The sequence below is a fragment of the Penaeus vannamei genome, chromosome 11, assembly GCF_042767895.1.
Source record: "Penaeus vannamei isolate JL-2024 chromosome 11, ASM4276789v1, whole genome shotgun sequence".
In the NCBI taxonomy this organism is placed as follows: domain Eukaryota; kingdom Metazoa; phylum Arthropoda; class Malacostraca; order Decapoda; family Penaeidae; genus Penaeus; species Penaeus vannamei.
This window is the reverse complement of record NC_091559.1, coordinates 7,536,751-7,556,750: the sequence shown is the minus strand read 5'-3', so window position 1 is coordinate 7,556,750 and position 20,000 is coordinate 7,536,751. Positions and strand designations below refer to the sequence as shown.

Genomic DNA, 20,000 nt, shown 5'->3' with positions numbered 1-20,000 from the left:
TGTATAAATATTTGACAAATGTGAAAAAAGAAAGAGGAAAATTTAAATTAATTGATCATCACAGCATTATCATAAATTTAGAAAATTGAAAAATTGCTGAAAATTGATAGATTGAATGAAAAAAAAAAACATTGTGCAAAAAATACTGGCATTCAAAAGTGTGAAAAAGAAAGAAGGAAGAAAAAAAATTGTTAGTGATCATAACAGCATCATCAAAATTTTGAAGAATGAAAAAAATGCTGAAAAATATTAGATTGAAAAAACATTGTACAAAAAATACCGGCACTCATATGTGATAGAAATTTGAGAAAAGAAAGAAAAAAAAGGTCATGATTTTGAAAAAATAAAACAAAAATATAATTCAATCAGTATTTTCCAAACATTTCCCGTCATTCATAAGTGAGATAAAAGGAAATAGAGAAATACTTAAAAGGTAAAGACATTGATGATTATGAAAGCACTGATGAGAATTTTAAAGATTGGTAATTACCAAAAACGAAAAAAAAACACAAACAGTAATAGACAATTTACCGCCATTTATAAGGGAGAAATAGATGGAGAAATGTAAGAAAAATAAAAAAATAAAATACAATCACACTAGTGATCCTTATGCCTCCTCTCCTCAATAGAGAGACGAAGGAAGGGAACAGAAATAAAAGGAGAGAAAAAAGAATGAATAATCAACAAACGAAAATCTAAAAAAAAAAAAAAAAAAATGACACGCTACGCCCACCCACCGAAGAAATAGGAGTGGTCCTTGTGCCTCCTCAATAGAGAGAAGGAAGAAAGAGGAATAAAATAAAATGAATAAAAAATAAACAAACACCCACCGAAGAAATAGGAGTGGTCCTTGTGCCTCCTCAATAGAGAGAAGGAAGAAAGAGGAATAAAATAAAATAAATAGAAAATAAACAAACACCCACCGAAGAAATAGGAGTGGTCCTTGTGCCTCGTCTCCTCAATCGAGATTAGAAGGAAGAAAAAGGAATAAAATAAAATAAATAGAAAATAAACAAACACCCACCGAAGAAATAGGAGTGGTCCTTGTGCCTCCTCTCCTCAATCGAGATTAGAAGGAAGAAAAAGGAATAAAATAAAATAAATAGAAAATAAACAAACACCCACCGAAGAAATAGGAGTGGTCCTTGTGCCTCCTCTCCTCAATCGAGATTAGAAGGAAGAAAAAGGAATAAAATAAAATAAATAGAAAATAAACAAACACCCACCGAAGAAATAGGAGTGGTCCTTGTGCCTCCTCTCCTCAATCGAGATTAGAAGGAAGAAAAAGGAATAAAATAAAATAAATAGAAAATAAACAAACACCCACCGAAGAAATAGGAGTGGTCCTTGTGCCTCGTCTCCTCAATCGAGATTAGAAGGAAGAAAAAGGAATAAAATAAAATAAATAGAAAATAAACAAACACCCACCGAAGAAATAGGAGTGGTCCTTGTGCCTCCTCTCCTCAATCGAGATTAGAAGGAAGAAAAAGGAATAAAATAAAATAAATAGAAAATAAACAAACACCCACCGAAGAAATAGGAGTGGTCCTTGTGCCTCGTCTCCTCAATCGAGATTAGAAGGAAGAAAAAGGAATAAAATAAAATAAATAGAAAATAAACAAACACCCACCGAAGAAATAGGAGTGGTCCTTGTGCCTCCTCTCCTCAATCGAGATTAGAAGGAAGAAAAAGGAATAAAATAAAATAAATAGAAAATAAACAAACACCCACCGAAGAAATAGGAGTGGTCCTTGTGCCTCGTCTCCTCAATCGAGATTAGAAGGAAGAAAAAGGAATAAAATAAAATAAATAGAAAATAAACAAACACCCACCGAAGAAATAGGAGTGGTCCTTGTGCCTCCTCTCCTCAATCGAGATTAGAAGGAAGAAAAAGGAATAAAATAAAATAAATAGAAAATAAACAAACACCCACCGAAGAAATAGGAGTGGTCCTTGTGCCTCCTCTCCTCAATCGAGATTAGAAGGAAGAAAAAGGAATAAAATAAAATAAATAGAAAATAAACAAACACCCACCGAAGAAATAGGAGTGGTCCTTGTGCCTCCTCTCCTCAATCGAGATTAGAAGGAAGAAAAAGGAATAAAATAAAATAAATAGAAAATAAACAAACACCCACCGAAGAAATAGGAGTGGTCCTTGTGCCTCCTCTCCTCAATCGAGATTAGAAGGAAGAAAAAGGAATAAAATAAAATAAATAGAAAATAAACAAACACCCACCGAAGAAATAGGAGTGGTCCTTGTGCCTCCTCTCCTCAATCGAGATTAGAAGGAAGAAAAAGGAATAAAATAAAATAAATAGAAAATAAACAAACACCCACCGAAGAAATAGGAGTGGTCCTTGTGCCTCGTCTCCTCAATCGAGATTAGAAGGAAGAAAAAGGAATAAAATAAAATAAATAGAAAATAAACAAACACCCACCGAAGAAATAGGAGTGGTCCTTGTGCCTCGTCTCCTCAATCGAGATTAGAAGGAAGAAAAAGGAATAAAATAAAATAAATAGAAAATAAACAAACACCCACCGAAGAAATAGGAGTGGTCCTTGTGCCTCCTCTCCTCAATCGAGATTAGAAGGAAGAAAAAGGAATAAAATAAAATAAATAGAAAATAAACAAACACCCACCGAAGAAATAGGAGTGGTCCTTGTGCCTCGTCTCCTCAATCGAGATTAGAAGGAAGAAAAAGGAATAAAATAAAATAAATAGAAAATAAACAAACACCCACCGAAGAAATAGGAGTGGTCCTTGTGCCTCGTCTCCTCAATCGAGATTAGAAGGAAGAAAAAGGAATAAAATAAAATAAATAGAAAATAAACAAACACCCACCGAAGAAATAGGAGTGGTCCTTGTGCCTCGTCTCCTCAATCGAGATTAGAAGGAAGAAAAAGGAATAAAATAAAATAAATAGAAAATAAACAAACACCCACCGAAGAAATAGGAGTGGTCCTTGTGCCTCCTCTCCTCAATCGAGATTAGAAGGAAGAAAAAGGAATAAAATAAAATAAATAGAAAATAAACAAACACCCACCGAAGAAATAGGAGTGGTCCTTGTGCCTCCTCTCCTCAATCGAGATTAGAAGGAAGAAAAAGGAATAAAATAAAATAAATAGAAAATAAACAAACACCCACCGAAGAAATAGGAGTGGTCCTTGTGCCTCGTCTCCTCAATCGAGATTAGAAGGAAGAAAAAGGAATAAAATAAAATAAATAGAAAATAAACAAACACCCACCGAAGAAATAGGAGTGGTCCTTGTGCCTCCTCTCCTCAATCGAGATTAGAAGGAAGAAAAAGGAATAAAATAAAATAAATAGAAAATAAACAAACACCCACCGAAGAAATAGGAGTGGTCCTTGTGCCTCCTCTCCTCAATCGAGATTAGAAGGAAGAAAAAGGAATAAAATAAAATAAATAGAAAATAAACAAACACCCACCGAAGAAATAGGAGTGGTCCTTGTGCCTCCTCTCCTCAATCGAGATTAGAAGGAAGAAAAAGGAATAAAATAAAATAAATAGAAAATAAACAAACACCCACCGAAGAAATAGGAGTGGTCCTTGTGCCTCGTCTCCTCAATCGAGATTAGAAGGAAGAAAAAGGAATAAAATAAAATAAATAGAAAATAAACAAACACCCACCGAAGAAATAGGAGTGGTCCTTGTGCCTCCTCTCCTCAATCGAGATTAGAAGGAAGAAAAAGGAATAAAATAAAATAAATAGAAAATAAACAAACACCCACCGAAGAAATAGGAGTGGTCCTTGTGCCTCCTCTCCTCAATCGAGATTAGAAGGAAGAAAAAGGAATAAAATAAAATAAATAGAAAATAAACAAACACCCACCGAAGAAATAGGAGTGGTCCTTGTGCCTCGTCTCCTCAATCGAGATTAGAAGGAAGAAAAAGGAATAAAATAAAATAAATAGAAAATAAACAAACACCCACCGAAGAAATAGGAGTGGTCCTTGTGCCTCGTCTCCTCAATCGAGATTAGAAGGAAGAAAAAGGAATAAAATAAAATAAATAGAAAATAAACAAACACCCACCGAAGAAATAGGAGTGGTCCTTGTGCCTCCTCTCCTCAATCGAGATTAGAAGGAAGAAAAAGGAATAAAATAAAATAAATAGAAAATAAACAAACACCCACCGAAGAAATAGGAGTGGTCCTTGTGCCTCCTCTCCTCAATCGAGATTAGAAGGAAGAAAAAGGAATAAAATAAAATAAATAGAAAATAAACAAACACCCACCGAAGAAATAGGAGTGGTCCTTGTGCCTCGTCTCCTCAATCGAGATTAGAAGGAAGAAAAAGGAATAAAATAAAATAAATAGAAAATAAACAAACACCCACCGAAGAAATAGGAGTGGTCCTTGTGCCTCCTCTCCTCAATCGAGATTAGAAGGAAGAAAAAGGAATAAAATAAAATAAATAAAAAATAAACAAACACTCACCGAAGAAATAGGAGTGGTCCTTGTGCCTCGTCTCCTCAATCGAGATTAGAAGGAAGAAAAAGGAATAAAATAAAATAAATAGAAAATAAACAAACACCCACCGAAGAAATAGGAGTGGTCCTTGTGCCTCGTCTCCTCAATCGAGATTAGAAGGAAGAAAAAGGAATAAAATAAAATAAATAGAAAATAAACAAACACCCACCGAAGAAATAGGAGTGGTCCTTGTGCCTCCTCTCCTCAATCGAGATTAGAAGGAAGAAAAAGGAATAAAATAAAATAAATAGAAAATAAACAAACACCCACCGAAGAAATAGGAGTGGTCCTTGTGCCTCCTCTCCTCAATCGAGATTAGAAGGAAGAAAAAGGAATAAAATAAAATAAATAGAAAATAAACAAACACCCACCGAAGAAATAGGAGTGGTCCTTGTGCCTCGTCTCCTCAATCGAGATTAGAAGGAAGAAAAAGGAATAAAATAAAATAAATAGAAAATAAACAAACACCCACCGAAGAAATAGGAGTGGTCCTTGTGCCTCCTCTCCTCAATCGAGATTAGAAGGAAGAAAAAGGAATAAAATAAAATAAATAGAAAATAAACAAACACCCACCGAAGAAATAGGAGTGGTCCTTGTGCCTCGTCTCCTCAATCGAGATTAGAAGGAAGAAAAAGGAATAAAATAAAATAAATAGAAAATAAACAAACACCCACCGAAGAAATAGGAGTGGTCCTTGTGCCTCCTCTCCTCAATCGAGATTAGAAGGAAGAAAAAGGAATAAAATAAAATAAATAGAAAATAAACAAACACCCACCGAAGAAATAGGAGTGGTCCTTGTGCCTCCTCTCCTCAATCGAGATTAGAAGGAAGAAAAAGGAATAAAATAAAATAAATAGAAAATAAACAAACACCCACCGAAGAAATAGGAGTGGTCCTTGTGCCTCCTCTCCTCAATCGAGATTAGAAGGAAGAAAAAGGAATAAAATAAAATAAATAGAAAATAAACAAACACCCACCGAAGAAATAGGAGTGGTCCTTGTGCCTCCTCTCCTCAATCGAGATTAGAAGGAAGAAAAAGGAATAAAATAAAATAAATAGAAAATAAACAAACACCCACCGAAGAAATAGGAGTGGTCCTTGTGCCTCCTCTCCTCAATCGAGATTAGAAGGAAGAAAAAGGAATAAAATAAAATAAATAGAAAATAAACAAACACCCACCGAAGAAATAGGAGTGGTCCTTGTGCCTCCTCTCCTCAATCGAGATTAGAAGGAAGAAAAAGGAATAAAATAAAATAAATAGAAAATAAACAAACACCCACCGAAGAAATAGGAGTGGTCCTTGTGCCTCCTCTCCTCAATCGAGATTAGAAGGAAGAAAAAGGAATAAAATAAAATAAATAGAAAATAAACAAACACCCACCGAAGAAATAGGAGTGGTCCTTGTGCCTCCTCTCCTCAATCGAGATTAGAAGGAAGAAAAAGGAATAAAATAAAATAAATAGAAAATAAACAAACACCCACCGAAGAAATAGGAGTGGTCCTTGTGCCTCCTCTCCTCAATCGAGATTAGAAGGAAGAAAAAGGAATAAAATAAAATAAATAGAAAATAAACAAACACCCACCGAAGAAATAGGAGTGGTCCTTGTGCCTCCTCTCCTCAATCGAGATTAGAAGGAAGAAAAAGGAATAAAATAAAATAAATAGAAAATAAACAAACACCCACCGAAGAAATAGGAGTGGTCCTTGTGCCTCCTCTCCTCAATCGAGATTAGAAGGAAGAAAAAGGAATAAAATAAAATAAATAGAAAATAAACAAACACCCACCGAAGAAATAGGAGTGGTCCTTGTGCCTCCTCTCCTCAATCGAGATTAGAAGGAAGAAAAAGGAATAAAATAAAATAAATAGAAAATAAACAAACACCCACCGAAGAAATAGGAGTGGTCCTTGTGCCTCCTCTCCTCAATCGAGATTAGAAGGAAGAAAAAGGAATAAAATAAAATAAATAGAAAATAAACAAACACCCACCGAAGAAATAGGAGTGGTCCTTGTGCCTCCTCTCCTCAATCGAGATTAGAAGGAAGAAAAAGGAATAAAATAAAATAAATAGAAAATAAACAAACACCCACCGAAGAAATAGGAGTGGTCCTTGTGCCTCCTCTCCTCAATCGAGATTAGAAGGAAGAAAAAGGAATAAAATAAAATAAATAGAAAATAAACAAACACCCACCGAAGAAATAGGAGTGGTCCTTGTGCCTCCTCTCCTCAATCGAGATTAGAAGGAAGAAAAAGGAATAAAATAAAATAAATAGAAAATAAACAAACACCCACCGAAGAAATAGGAGTGGTCCTTGTGCCTCCTCTCCTCAATCGAGATTAGAAGGAAGAAAAAGGAATAAAATAAAATAAATAGAAAATAAACAAACACCCACCGAAGAAATAGGAGTGGTCCTTGTGCCTCCTCTCCTCAATCGAGATTAGAAGGAAGAAAAAGGAATAAAATAAAATAAATAGAAAATAAACAAACACCCACCGAAGAAATAGGAGTGGTCCTTGTGCCTCCTCTCCTCAATCGAGATTAGAAGGAAGAAAAAGGAATAAAATAAAATAAATAGAAAATAAACAAACACCCACCGAAGAAATAGGAGTGGTCCTTGTGCCTCCTCTCCTCAATCGAGATTAGAAGGAAGAAAAAGGAATAAAATAAAATAAATAGAAAATAAACAAACACCCACCGAAGAAATAGGAGTGGTCCTTGTGCCTCCTCTCCTCAATCGAGATTAGAAGGAAGAAAAAGGAATAAAATAAAATAAATAGAAAATAAACAAACACCCACCGAAGAAATAGGAGTGATCCTTGTGCCTCCTCTCCTCAATAGAGAGGAGGAAGAAAAGGAGAGAGAAGAAAGGAGGAATAATCACCAAACACACACACCAAAAAATCATAATAGAAAAAAATACCCACCGATAATAAAAAATAAATAAATAAAAAAATAAACAAATACCCACCGAAGAAATAGGAGTGGTCCTTGTGCCTCCTCTCCTCCATCGAGATTAGAAGGAATAAAAAGAAATAAAAGGAGAGAGAGAAAAAAAAATCAACAAACGCAAATCCTAAAAAAATAAAAAAATAAAAAAAAAATGACACGCCACTCCCACCCACCGAAGAAATAGGAGTGGTCCTTGTGCATCCTCTCCTCAATAGAGATTAGAAAGAAAAAGAAATAAAAGTAGAGAGAAGAATGGAGGAATAATCACCAAACACACACACACACAAAATCATAAAAAAAACACCGATAATAAAAAAATAAAAAATAAATAAACAAACACCCACCGAAGAAATAGGAGTGGTCCTTGTGCCTCCTCAATAGAGACAAGGAAGAAGAAGGAATAAAAAAAAAAAAAAAAAAACACCCACCGAAGAAATAGGAGTGATCCTTGTGCCTCGTCAATAGAGACAAGGAAGAAGAAGGAATAAAAAAAAAAAAAAAATTCAACATCCCCCGAAGAAATAGTAGTGATCCTTGTGCCACCCCAATAGAGCCAAGGAAGAAGAAGGAATAAAAAAAAAAAAAAGACAGCACCCACCGAAGAAATAGGAGTGATCCTTGTGCCTCCTCAATAGAGACAAGGAAGAAGAAGGAATAAAAAAAAAAAAAAAAACAACACCCACCGAAGAAATAGGAGTGATCCTTGTGCCTCCTCAATAGAGACAAGGAAGAAGGAATAAAAAAAAAAAAAAAAAAAACACCCACCGAAGAAATAGGAGTGATCCTTGTGCCTCCTCAATAGAGACAAGGAAGAAGGAATAAATAAAAAAAAAAAACAACACCCACCGAAGAAATAGGAGTGATCCTTGTGCCTCCTCAATAGAGACAAGGAAGAAGGAATAAAAAAAAAAAAAAAAAAAAACACCCACCGAAGAAATAGGAGTGATCCTTGTGCCTCCTCAATAGAGACAAGGAAGAAGAAGGAATAAAAAAAAAAAAAAAAAAAATACCCAACCAAGAAATAGGAGTGATCCCTTTGCCTCCTCAATAGAGAGAAGGAAGAAAGAGGAATAAAAAAAAATAAAAACAAAAATAAATAAATACCCACCGAAGAAATAGGAGTGGTCCTTGTGCCTTCTCTCCTCAATCGAGATTAGAAGGAATAAAAAGAAATAAAAGGAGAGAGAAAAAAGAAGAAATAATCACCAAACACACACACACACACACAAAAAAAATCATAATAATAAAAAGATAAATAAATAAAAAATAAATAAATACCCACCGAAGAAATAGGAGTGATCCTTGTGCCTTCTCTCCCCAATAGAGATTAGAAGGAAGAAAAAGGAATAAAATAAAAAAAATAAAAAATAAACAAACACCCACCGAAGAAATAGGAGTGGTCCTTGTGCCACTTCTCCTCAATCGAGATTAGAAGGAATAAAAAGAAATAAAAGGAGAGAGAGAGAAAAAAAAGAAATAATCTCGCACCCACCGAAGAAATAGGAGTGGTCCTTGTGCCTCCTCTCCTCAATCGAGATTAGAAGGAAGAAAATGGAATAAAATAAAATAAATAAAAAATAAACAAACACTCACCGAAGAAATAGGAGTGGTCCTTGTGCCTCTTCTCCTCAATCGAGATTAGAAGGAATAAAAAGAAATAAAAGGAGAGAGAGAGAAAAGAAAAATAATAATCTCGCACCCACCGAAGAAATAGGAGTGGTCCTTGTGCCTCTTCTCCTCGATAGAGATTAGAAGGAATAAAAAGAAATAAAAGGAGAGAGAGAGAAAAAAAAGAAATAATCTCGCACCCACCGAAGAAATAGGAGTGGTCCTTGTGCCTCTTCTCCTCGATAGAGATTAGAAGGAATAAAAAGAAATAAAAGGAGAGAGAGAGAAAAAAAAAGAAATAATCTCGCACCCACCGAAGAAATAGGAGTGGTCCTTGTGCCTCTTCTCCTCGATAGAGATTAGAAGGAATAAAAAGAAATAAAAGGAGAGAGAGAGAAAAAAAATAATAATCTCGCACCCACCGAAGAAATAGGAGTGGTCCTTGTGCCTCCTCTCCTCCGCCTGCGTGTGCTTGAAGAATCCCGTTTCGATGACCGACGTCTCCTGCGACTGGAAGTAGATGGTGGCGATCTTGGCGACGCACTTGAGACGCAAGTCGCCGCCGGGGAAGTGGCTGCGTTTGGTGACGAAGGTGAGGCCCAGAACCGCCGTCTCCAGGCCGTCCGGTTCCTGCTGGGCCGGGTACCGACGGAGCCAGCTGGGCTTTCTCTGCGTGGGGGAGGGGGGTGGGGGGGCGGGAGGAGGAAGGGGGGAGGAAAGAGGGAGAGTTAAGGAGCGGGGGGAGGAAGGGGGAGAGTTAAGGAGGTTGGGAGGGGGAGGGTGTGGGGGGGTTGGTGGGAGGGTTAAGGAGGGGGTGTTGGTAGGAGGGGGAGGTGGGGTGGGGTGGGGGTTACGAAAGGGGGAGAGATAAGGAGCGGGGGTGGGGGGTGGAGTTAAGGGGTGTTGGGGGAGGGGGAAGGTGTGGGTGGGTGTGGTCGGGTGGGAGGGGGGGTTAGGAAAGACGGAGAGTTAATGGGAGGTGGGTGGATGGATGGATGGATGGGTGGGTGTGGTGGGGGGTGGGGTGGGGTGTTAAGAAAGATGGAGAGTTAAGGAGGGGGTGTTGGTGGGAGGGGAAGGTGTGGGGGGTGGGGGGAGGAGAGTAAGGGGGTGTTGAGGGATTTGTGAGGTAGAGATGGGGGGAGGGGGTATTGAGGGTGGGTAAGGGTGTTGTGGGATGTGTGGGGGAGAAAGAGGGAGGGGGAAGTAGGAGTAAGGGGGTGTTGAAGGAGGGAGATGGGGGTGAGGGAGGAAGGGATGGGTTAAGGGGGTGGGGGGGGAGGGAAAAAGGTTTTATTAGGGTTGGTATGGTCATTGTAATTATTTTTCATTATCACATTAACATTACTACTACCATTGTCATATTCTCATTCTCTCTATTTCTCTATCTATATATCTACCTATCTATCCATCTCTCCTTTCCACTCTTTCTCCCATCCTTCCTACTTCCCCTTCCTCTCTCCTTCACTCTCTCCTCTCCTCCCATCCTTTCTCATTCCCTCTTTTCTACTTTCTCTGCTTCTGTCCCTATCTCCCTTCCTCCCTCCTCTCACTCACTCACTCCCTTCCTCCCTCCTCTCACTCACTCCCTTCCTCCCTCCTCTCACTCACTCACTCCCTTCCTCCCTCCTCTCACTCACTCCCTTCCTCCCTTCCTCCCTCCCCTCCTGCATCCTTTCTTTCCTCCCTTATCGCTCTCCCTCACTCGCTTTTTCCTTCCCCCTCACCCTTCTACTCCCCTTTCTCTCTCTCTCGCCTCTCCCTCCCCTCCCTTTCTCTCTCCCTCACCCCTTCATTTTCCCTCCCTCCCTCCTCTCCCATAACCCCTCCACTCTCTCTCTCTCACACCCCTCCCTCCCCTCACCCCTACTCTCCCCTCACCCCTTCCTTTTCCCTCCCTCCCTTCCCTCGCCCCTCCTCTCTATCTCCCACCCCTCCCTCGCCCCTCCTCTCTATCTCCCACCCCTCCCTTTATCTTTCCCTCACCCCTTCCTCTTCCCTCCCTTCCCCTCTCCTTCACCCCTCCTCTCCCCTCCCTTTCTCTCTCTCCTCGCCTCAGCCCTCCCCCCCCCCTCGCCTCAGCCTTCCCTCTCCTCGCCTCACCCCTCACTCACCTCCCTCTCTCCCTCCCTTCCCCTTTCCCCTCACCCGTCTTCTCCTCTCACCCCACCTCTCCTTTCCCTTTCTCTCTCCCCTCTCCCCTCACCCTTCCTCTCCTCGCCTCAGCCCTCACTCCCCTCCCTCACTCCTTCACTTCCCCTCTCACGTCACTCCCTCTCTCCCTTGCCTAACCCCTCATTCCCCTCCCTCTCTCCCTCACTTCCCCTCTCACTTCACTCACAACCAGCCCATTTCACTCACAACCAGCTCATTTCTCTCACAACCAGCTCATTTCACTCACAACCAGCTCATTTCACTCACAACCAGCTCATTTCACTCACAACCAGCTCATTTCACTCACAACCAGCTTATTTCACTCAGAACCAGCTCATTCCACTCACAACCAGCTCATTTCACTCACAACCAGCTCATTCCACTCACAACCAGCTCGTTTCACTCACAACTAGCTCATTTCACTCACCACCAACTCACTTCACTCACCACCAACTCACTTCACTCACTTCCCCGTTCACTTCACTCACTTCACTCACTTCCCCGTTCACTTCACTCACTTCACTCACCACCAACTCATCGTTGATATGCCACTCCAACGTGGCTGCAGGTTTGGAATAAGGTGACGTGCAGTTGACGTGAACTCTCTCTCCAAGCTGGTAACTGGTCTTCACGCCCTCCAGAACGGGCGTGCTGTCGGGGAGGTCTGGGGCGTGGACGTGGGCGTGGGCGTGGGCGGGTGGGGTGGGGGTGGGGGGGAGTGGAGAGAATAGGGCTTAATGTTTAAAGTTTTTTCTCTTGAGGTAAATGGTTTTTAGGTTTGTAAGGGTTCGTGTGTGGGTTGTGTGGGTGGGCGTGGGTGGGTGTGGGTTGTATGAGTGGGTGTGGGTGGGTGTGGGTGGGTGTGGATATGTTTGGGTGGGTGTGGGTGGGCGTGGGTGGGTGTGGGTTGTGTGGGTGGGTGTGGGTTGTGCGGGTGGGTGTGGGTTGTGTGGGTGGGTGTGGGTGGGCGTGGGTGGGTGTGGGTGGGTTTGGGTTGTGTGGGTGGATGTGGGTTGTGTGGGTGCGTGTGGACATGTTTGGATGTGTCGGGGGGGGGGGTATTTGTTTGTTTGTTTGGTTGTTGGCTGGTTTTCTTTTTTTTATTGGTTGATTGTGTGTTTGTTTGTTTTTGGTTCCTTCATTGTGTTTGTTTGTTTGTTTTCTTTGTGTTTTGTCGGCTGATGGTGTGTGCGTTTGTTTTCTTTGTTTTTTGGTTGGTTGATTGTGTGTGTTTGTTTTGGTTGTTTGTCTTTGTTTTTCTTTGTTTTTGGTTGATCGTGTGTTTGTTTTTCTTTGTTTTTGGTTGCTTAATTGTGTTTGTTTGTTTTTTTGTATATGTGTGTTTGTAAGTGTATATAAGTGTATCTCGTCGGCAAAACAACAGTGAGATCAGGAAAAGAAAATATACCGAAGGCTTTCTCGTTCCAGTGCTTCTTCGGGGCAAGAAAAGGCCTTCAGCATATTCGTCTCTTTTCCTTCTATAATACTAGAATAAGGACACCAAGACGAAAGATTAAAGAAAAGGAGAAAGAGAAGTAAAAGAAAAGAAAGAAAAATAAGAACGAGAGAGAAAAACAGAATAAAAAAGAACACTAAGACGAAAGAGAAAAGAAAAAGAAAAAGAAACAAAAGAAACTAGAAAGAAAGAGAAGAACGAGAGAGAGAAACAGAATAAAAAAGAAACACCAAGACGAAAAAAGAAAAGAAAAAGAAAAAGAAACAAAATAAGTTAGAAAGAAAGAAAAGAAAAAGAAACTAGAAAGAAAGAAAAAGTAGAACAAGCGAGAAAAACAATAAAAAGACGAAACACCAAAACGAAAAAGAAAAGAAAAGAAAGATAAACAAAAAGAACTACAAAGAGAAAGAAGGAAGAGAGAGAAAAACAGAATAAAAAGACAGGCAAGTACCAAAAGAAACTAGAAAGAAAAAAGAAGAACAAGAAAGAAAACAGAACAAAATAGACGAAGTACCAAGACGAAAAAGAAAAATAAACAAAAGGAACTAGAAAGAAAGAAAAAGAACGAGGGAGAAAAACAGAATAAATAAAAAAAAGAACACCACCACGTAAAAGAAAAGAAAGAGAAAAAGAAAATAGAAAGAAAGAAAATGAAGAAAGAGAAAGAAAGCAGAATAAAAAACAACACCAATACGAAAGAGAAAATGAAAATAAAAATAAACCAAAGAAACTAGAAAGAAAAAATAAAGAGAGGGAGAGAGAAAAACGGAAAAAAAAAAGAACACCAAGACGAATAAGAAAAGAAAAAGAAACAAAAGAAACTAGAAAGAAAGAAAAAGAAGAACGATAGAGAGAAACACAGAATAAAGAAGAAACACCAAGATGAAAAAGAAAAAAAAAGAAAAAGAAACCAAAGGAACTAGAAAGAAAAAGAAGAACGAGAGAGAAAAACAGAATAAAAAAGAACACCAAGATGAAAGAGAAAATAAAAATAAGAATAAACAAAAGAAACTAGAAAGAAAAAATCAGAAGAACGAGAAAGAAAAACAGAATAAAAAAGAAAAGAAAGAGAAAATAAACAAAAGGAACTAGAAAGAAAGAGAAGAGAGAGAAAAACAAAATAAAGAAAGAACACTAAGACAAAAAAAGAAAAGAAATAGAAAATCAAACAAAAGAAACTAGAAAGAAAAAGAAGAACGAGAGAAAAAAACAGAATAAAGAAAAAAAGAACAAGAAAGAAAAACAGAATAAAGAAAAAAAAAGAACAAGAAAGATACACAGAATAAAGAAAAAAAACACCAAGACGTAAACACAAACAAAAGAAACTAGAAAGAAAGAGAAGAACAAGAAAGAAAAATAAACGAAAGAAACTAGAAAGAAAGAGAAGAAAAACGAGAGAGAAAAAAACATAAAAAAAGAAAAAACAAACAAAACAAAACAAAACAAAAAATAAAATAAAAAAAGAAAAACAAAATAAAGAACAAAACAACAACAACAACAACAAAAGCACTCACCTATCACCGTCATGTTTCCCTCCCCGATCTTGGTGTGGAACAAAGGTCCCTCGGTAATAACTTCACACTTGTACTTCCCTGACGTTTCCAGCTCCACGTCCTTGAGCACCACCGTCACTGCGCTGCTCATGTCAACCTGGAACGGAGGAGGGAAGGGTGACTGTCATGTCAACCTGGAACGAAGGAAGGAGGGAAGGGTGACTGTCATGTCAACCTGGAACGAAGGAGGGAAGGGTGACTGTCATGTCGACCTGGAACGAAGGAAGGAGGGAAGGGTGACTGTCATGTCAACCTGGAACGAAGGAAGGAGGGAAGGGTGACTGTCATGTCTACCTGGAACGAAGGAGGGAAGGGTGACTGTCATGTCAACCTGGAACGAAGGAGGAAAGGGTGACTGTCATGTCAACCTGGAACGAAGGAAGGAGGGAAGGGTGACTGTCATGTCTACCTGGAACGAAGGAGGGAAGGGTGACTGTCATGTCTACCTGGAACGAAGGAAGGAGGGAAGGGTGACTGTCATGTCAACCTGGAACGAAGGAGGGAAGGGTGACTGTCATGTCAACCTGGAACGAAGGAGGGAAGGGTGACTGTCATGTCTACCTGGAACGAAGGAGGGAAGGGTGACTGTCATGTCTACCTGGAACGAAGGAGGGAAGGGTGACTGTCATGTCAACCTGGAACGAAGGAGGGAAGGGTGACTGTCATGTCTACCTGGAACGAAGGAGGGAAGGGTGACTGTCATGTCAACCTGGAACGAAGGAGGGAAGGGTGACTGTCATGTCTACCTGGAACGAAGGAGGGAAGGGTGACTGTCATGTCAACCTGGAACGAAGGAGGGAAGGGTGACTGTCATGTCTACCTGGAACGAAGGAGGGAAGGGTGACTGTCATGTCAACCTGGAACGAAGGAAGGAGGGGAGGGTGACTGTCATGTCAACCTGGAACGAAGGAGGGAGGGAAGGGTGACTGTCATGTCAACCTGGAACGAAGGAGGGAAGGGTGACTGTCATGTCAACCTGGAACGAAGGAGGGAAGGGTGACTGTCATGTCAACCTGGAACGAAGGAGGGAAGGGTGACTGTCATGTCAACCTGGAACGGAGGAGGGAAGGGTGACTGTCATGTCAACCTGGAACGGAGAAGGGAAGGGTGACTGTCATGTCAACCTGGAACGAAGGAAGGAGGGAAGGGTGACTGTCATGTCGACCTGGAACGAAGGAGGGAAGGGTGACTGTCATGTCAACCTGGAACGAAGGAAGGAGGGAAGGATGACTGTCATGTCAACCTGGAACGAAGGAAGGAGGGAAGGATGACTGTCATGTCAACCTGGAGCGAAGGAGGGAAGGGTGACTGTCATGTCAACCTGGAACGAAGGAGGGAAGGGTGACTGTCATGTCAACCTGGAACGAAGGAGGGAAGGGTGACTGTCATGTCAACCTGGAACGATGGAAGGAAGGGAGACTATCATGTCAACCTGGAACGGAGGAGGGAAGGGTGACTGTCATGTCAACCTGGAACGAAGGAAGGAGGGAAGGGTGACTGTCATGTCGACCTGGAACGAAGGAAGGAGGGAAGGGTGACTGTCATGTCAACCTGGAACGATGGAAGGAAGGGAGACTATCATGTCAACCTGGAACGGAGGAGGGAAGGGTGACTGTCATGTCAACCTGGAACGAAGGAAGGAGGGAAGGGTGACTGTCATGTCGACCTGGAACGAAGGAAGGAGGGAAGGGTGACTGTCATGTCTACCTGGAACGAAGGAAGGAGGGAAGGATGACTGTTATGTCAACCTGGAACGAAGGAAGGAGGGAAGGATGACTGTCATGTCAACCTGGAGCGAAGGAGGGAAGGGTGACTGCCATGTTAACCTGGAACGAAGGATGGAGGGAAGGGTGACTGTCATGTCAACCTGGAACCAAGGAGGGAAGGGTGACTGTCATGTCAACCTGGAACCAAGGAGGGAAGGGTGACTGTCATGTCAACCTGGAACGAAGGAAGGAGGGAAGGGTGACTGCCATGTTAACCTGGAACGAAGGATGGAGGGAAGGGTGACTGTCATGTCAACCTGGAACCAAGGAGGGAAGGGTGACTGTCATGTCAACCTGGAACGAAGGAGGGAAGGGTGACTGTCATGTCTACCTGGAACGAAGGAAGGAGGGAAGGGTGACTGTCATGTCAACCTGGAACCAAGGAGGGAAGGGTGACTGTCATGTCAACCTGGAACCAAGGAGGGAAGGGTGACTGTCATGTCAACCTGGAACGAAGGAGGAAAGGGTGACTGTCATGTCGACCTGAAACGAAGGAGGGAAGGGTGACTGTCATGTCGACCTGGAACGAAGGAGGGAAGGGTGACTGTCATGTCAACCTGGAACGGAGGAGGGAAGGGTGACTGTCATGTCAACCTGGAACGAAGAAGGGAAGGGTAAAGGTGCTGTCACACTAGCACTTTCTCTGTCATTTTTTTGACAATTTTATTTAGCATCAATACAACCATTCTTGAATATAACTCTTGATTTTGAGTATGCTTGGCTGAGAAAGTTGACGTTAAGGTTTATAGACGAATGCGATCCTTATCGTCTGACTGGAAAATCGACAATTCGCTCAAAAATGGACTAAGTGTCAGAAAATTGTAAAAAAAAAAAAAATGACGGAAGAAGTGCTAGTGTGACAGCACCTTTACCGTCTATGTGTTATTTCATGTGTGGGCTATTTGGGGAAACGTTTGTGTGGGTGGTGTGTGTTTAGGGCAATGGAGGTGTTTGGCTGTGAGAACGTTTGTTCAAGGCCGCTCGTGTTAAGGGGGGGGGGGGAACGTTTGTTCGTGACTTTGCTGTAGAAACGTTTATTCGTAATTGTTCGTGGTTAAGTTGTACTTTTTTACTTATTTATATATCTTTTTATAATTGTTTATTTATTTTTTATTTATTTATTTTTATTATTTTTTTTTTTTTTTCGCATGCGAATTCGTTAACACATGCTGTCAGGAAATGCATACGCACACAGGCATAAAGAAACTGCATCCATGTACAAAGATATCACACAAGCATGAATATATATACATATATATATATAAACGTAGATATATAGACATTCAGAGATATTGATGCAAATCTATGCAAGCAATAATACCGACAACCTATATAAGGTTTTACATAAATTGATAGTACAATCTGCCATCAATAAGGCTAGAGCAGATAATAATGATGCTTATTGTTATCTCAAGAACTATCATTCAATGCCTTTGGAAAATAATAAGTAGTTAAAGGGGTAGAAGATCCAGATCAATGGTTCTTGATCAAGGTCAGTGGTTCTTGATCAAGGTCAGTGGTTCTTGATCAAGGTCAGTGGTTCTTGATCAAGGTCAGTGGTTCTTGATCAAGGTCAATGGTTCTTGATCAAGGTCAATGGTTCTTGATCAAGGTCAATGGTTCTTGATCAAGGTCAATGGTTCTTGATCAAGGTCAGTGGTTCTTGATCAAGGTCAGTGGTTCTTGATCAAGGTCAGTGGTTCTTGATCAAGGTCAATGGTTCTTGATCAAGGTCAGTGGTTCTTGATCAAGGTCAGTGGTTCTTGATCAAGGTCAGTGGTTCTTGATCAAGGTCAGTGGTTCTTGATCAAGGTCAGTGGTTCTTGATCAAGGTCAGTGGTTCTTGATCAAGGTCAGTGGTTCTTGATCAAGGTCAGTGGTTCTTGATCAAGGTCAGTGGTTCTTGATCAAGGTCAATGGTTCTTGATCAAGGTCAATGGTTCTTGATCAAGGTCAGTGGTTCTTGATCAAGGTCAGTGGTTCTTGATCAAGGTCAGTGGTTCTTGATCAAGGTCAATGGTTCTTGATCAAGGTCAGTGGTTCTTGATCAAGGTCAGTGGTTCTTGATCAAGGTCAGTGGTTCTTGATCAAGGTCAGTGGTTCTTGATCAAGGTCAGTGGTTCTTGATCAAGGTCAGTGGTTCTTGATCAAGGTCAGTGGTTCTTGATCAAGGTCAATGGTTCTTGATCAAGGTCAATGGTTCTTGATCAAGGTCAGTGGTTCTTGGTCAAGGTCAATGGTTCTTGATCAAGGTCAATGGTTCTTGATCAAGGTCAATGGTTCTTGATCAAGGTCAATGGTTCTTGATCAAGGTAAGTGGTTCTTGGTCAAGGTCAATGGTTCTTGATCAAGGTCAATGGTTCTTGATCAAGGTCAGTGGTTCTTGATCAAGGTCAATGGTTCTTGATCAAGGTCAGTGGTTCTTGATCAAGGTCAATGGTTCTTGATCAAGGTCAATGGTTCTTGATCAAGGTCAATGGTTCTTGATCAAGGTCAGTGGTTCTTGATCAAGGTCAATGGCTCTTGATCAAGGTCAATGGTTCTTGATCAAGGTCAATGGTTCTTGGTCCAGGTCAATAGTTCTTGATCAAGGTCAGTGGTTCTTGATCAATGTCAATGGCTCTTGATCAAGGTCAATGGTTCTTGATCAAGGTCAGTGGTTCTTGATCAAGGTCAGTGGTTCTTGATCAAGGTCAGTGGTTCTTGATCCAGGTCAGTGGTTCTTGATCAAGGTCAGTGGTTCTTGATCAAGGTCAGTGGTTCTTGATCAAGGTCAGTGGTTCTTGATCAAGGTCAGTGGTTCTTGATCAAGGTCAATGGTTCTTGATCAAGGTCAGTGGTTCTTGATCAAGGTCAATGGTTCTTGATCCAGGTCAATGGTTCTTGGTCAAGGTCAATTGTTCTTGATCAAGGTCAGTGGTTCTTAATCAAGGTCAATGGTTCTTGATCAAGGTCAGTGGTTCTTGATCAAGGTCAATGGTTCTTGATCAAGGTCAGTGGTTCTTGATCCAGGTCAATGGTTTTTAAGTTGGGTGTTATTACCATGATGAGAGTAATTACTACGTGGGGGTAATTACCATTGTGCTTTTAATGGAGCCCTTTCTAATAGTACTACTTCTCTGGAGTAAATTGATGAATAATAGCAATACGTGTATTAATGACTGAATAAGTAAATAATGAAATAAAGATATATGCACCATCCAGAAATAAATAAATTGATATTTACCAGAACTCAGAACGAAAAAAAAGTATAAATCAGTTTTTTTTATGTATAAAATGCACGAAAAAAATTAATATTTCACAATTTCTTTCCCTTAACTCCAAAAAAATTGAAGAGGAAAGGGGTAACGGTAATGGTCACCTAACCTATTATAACAGTGTCAGGGGTAACTGTACCAAAAACTTTGAGAACAGCTGATGTAGGTGACAGCAAAGTTATCATTAATCTGTCAAGCAAGGCAGTTAAGATAACCGTAATAAGTTAGGGTATTATATATACATACATACATACATATATATATATATATATATATATATATATATATATATATATATATATATATATATATAGTTTGGGGTTATCATGTAATTAGAACTTAAAGTAGTTGTTTGGGGTTAAGGTGGTTAGTTAAGACATTAGTTATTAGTTCAGTTTGATAATTAAGTTAAGTTGGTTTGTTATGTTGCAAAGATAGAAAACAAATCTTTTCGGGACATAAAAACGGAATAAATTGTATTTTTTTCTCTATTTTTTTTTTTTTTCTTCTTCTAAGGACTCGATCCGGGGGTAACAAAGTGTCATTCACCTTAAGGTCGATTAATAGTAGTTAGTCTCGCACCTATACTATTTTTAAAGTCAATAAGTTAGACTAGTTGTTATCCTAAAAGTTGTTAAGTTGTTAGGATGTAGCTGACAGTAGTTAGTCATGCATCGATGCTATTTTTAGTTAATAAATTAGGCTAGTTGTTATCCTAAAGTTATTAAGTTGTTAGGATGTAGTTGACAGTAATTAGCCATGCATAG

General features: G+C 40.1%; 1 protein-coding gene across 1 annotated transcript in view; it reads right to left on the bottom strand.

The window, feature by feature from the left end:
- Positions 1-20,000, bottom strand: part of LOC113813072 (uncharacterized) — a 139,406-nt gene that overhangs the window by 1,663 nt on the left and 117,743 nt on the right. Inside the window, exons 4-6 of the mRNA XM_070126952.1 lie at positions 14,172-14,307; positions 11,729-11,865; positions 9,470-9,716 (exon numbers count right to left, since the gene is read on the bottom strand). Of these exons, the coding sequence (XP_069983053.1) occupies positions 9,470-9,716; positions 11,729-11,865; positions 14,172-14,307 (520 nt within the window). The remainder of the gene's footprint in view (positions 1-9,469; positions 9,717-11,728; positions 11,866-14,171; positions 14,308-20,000) is intronic.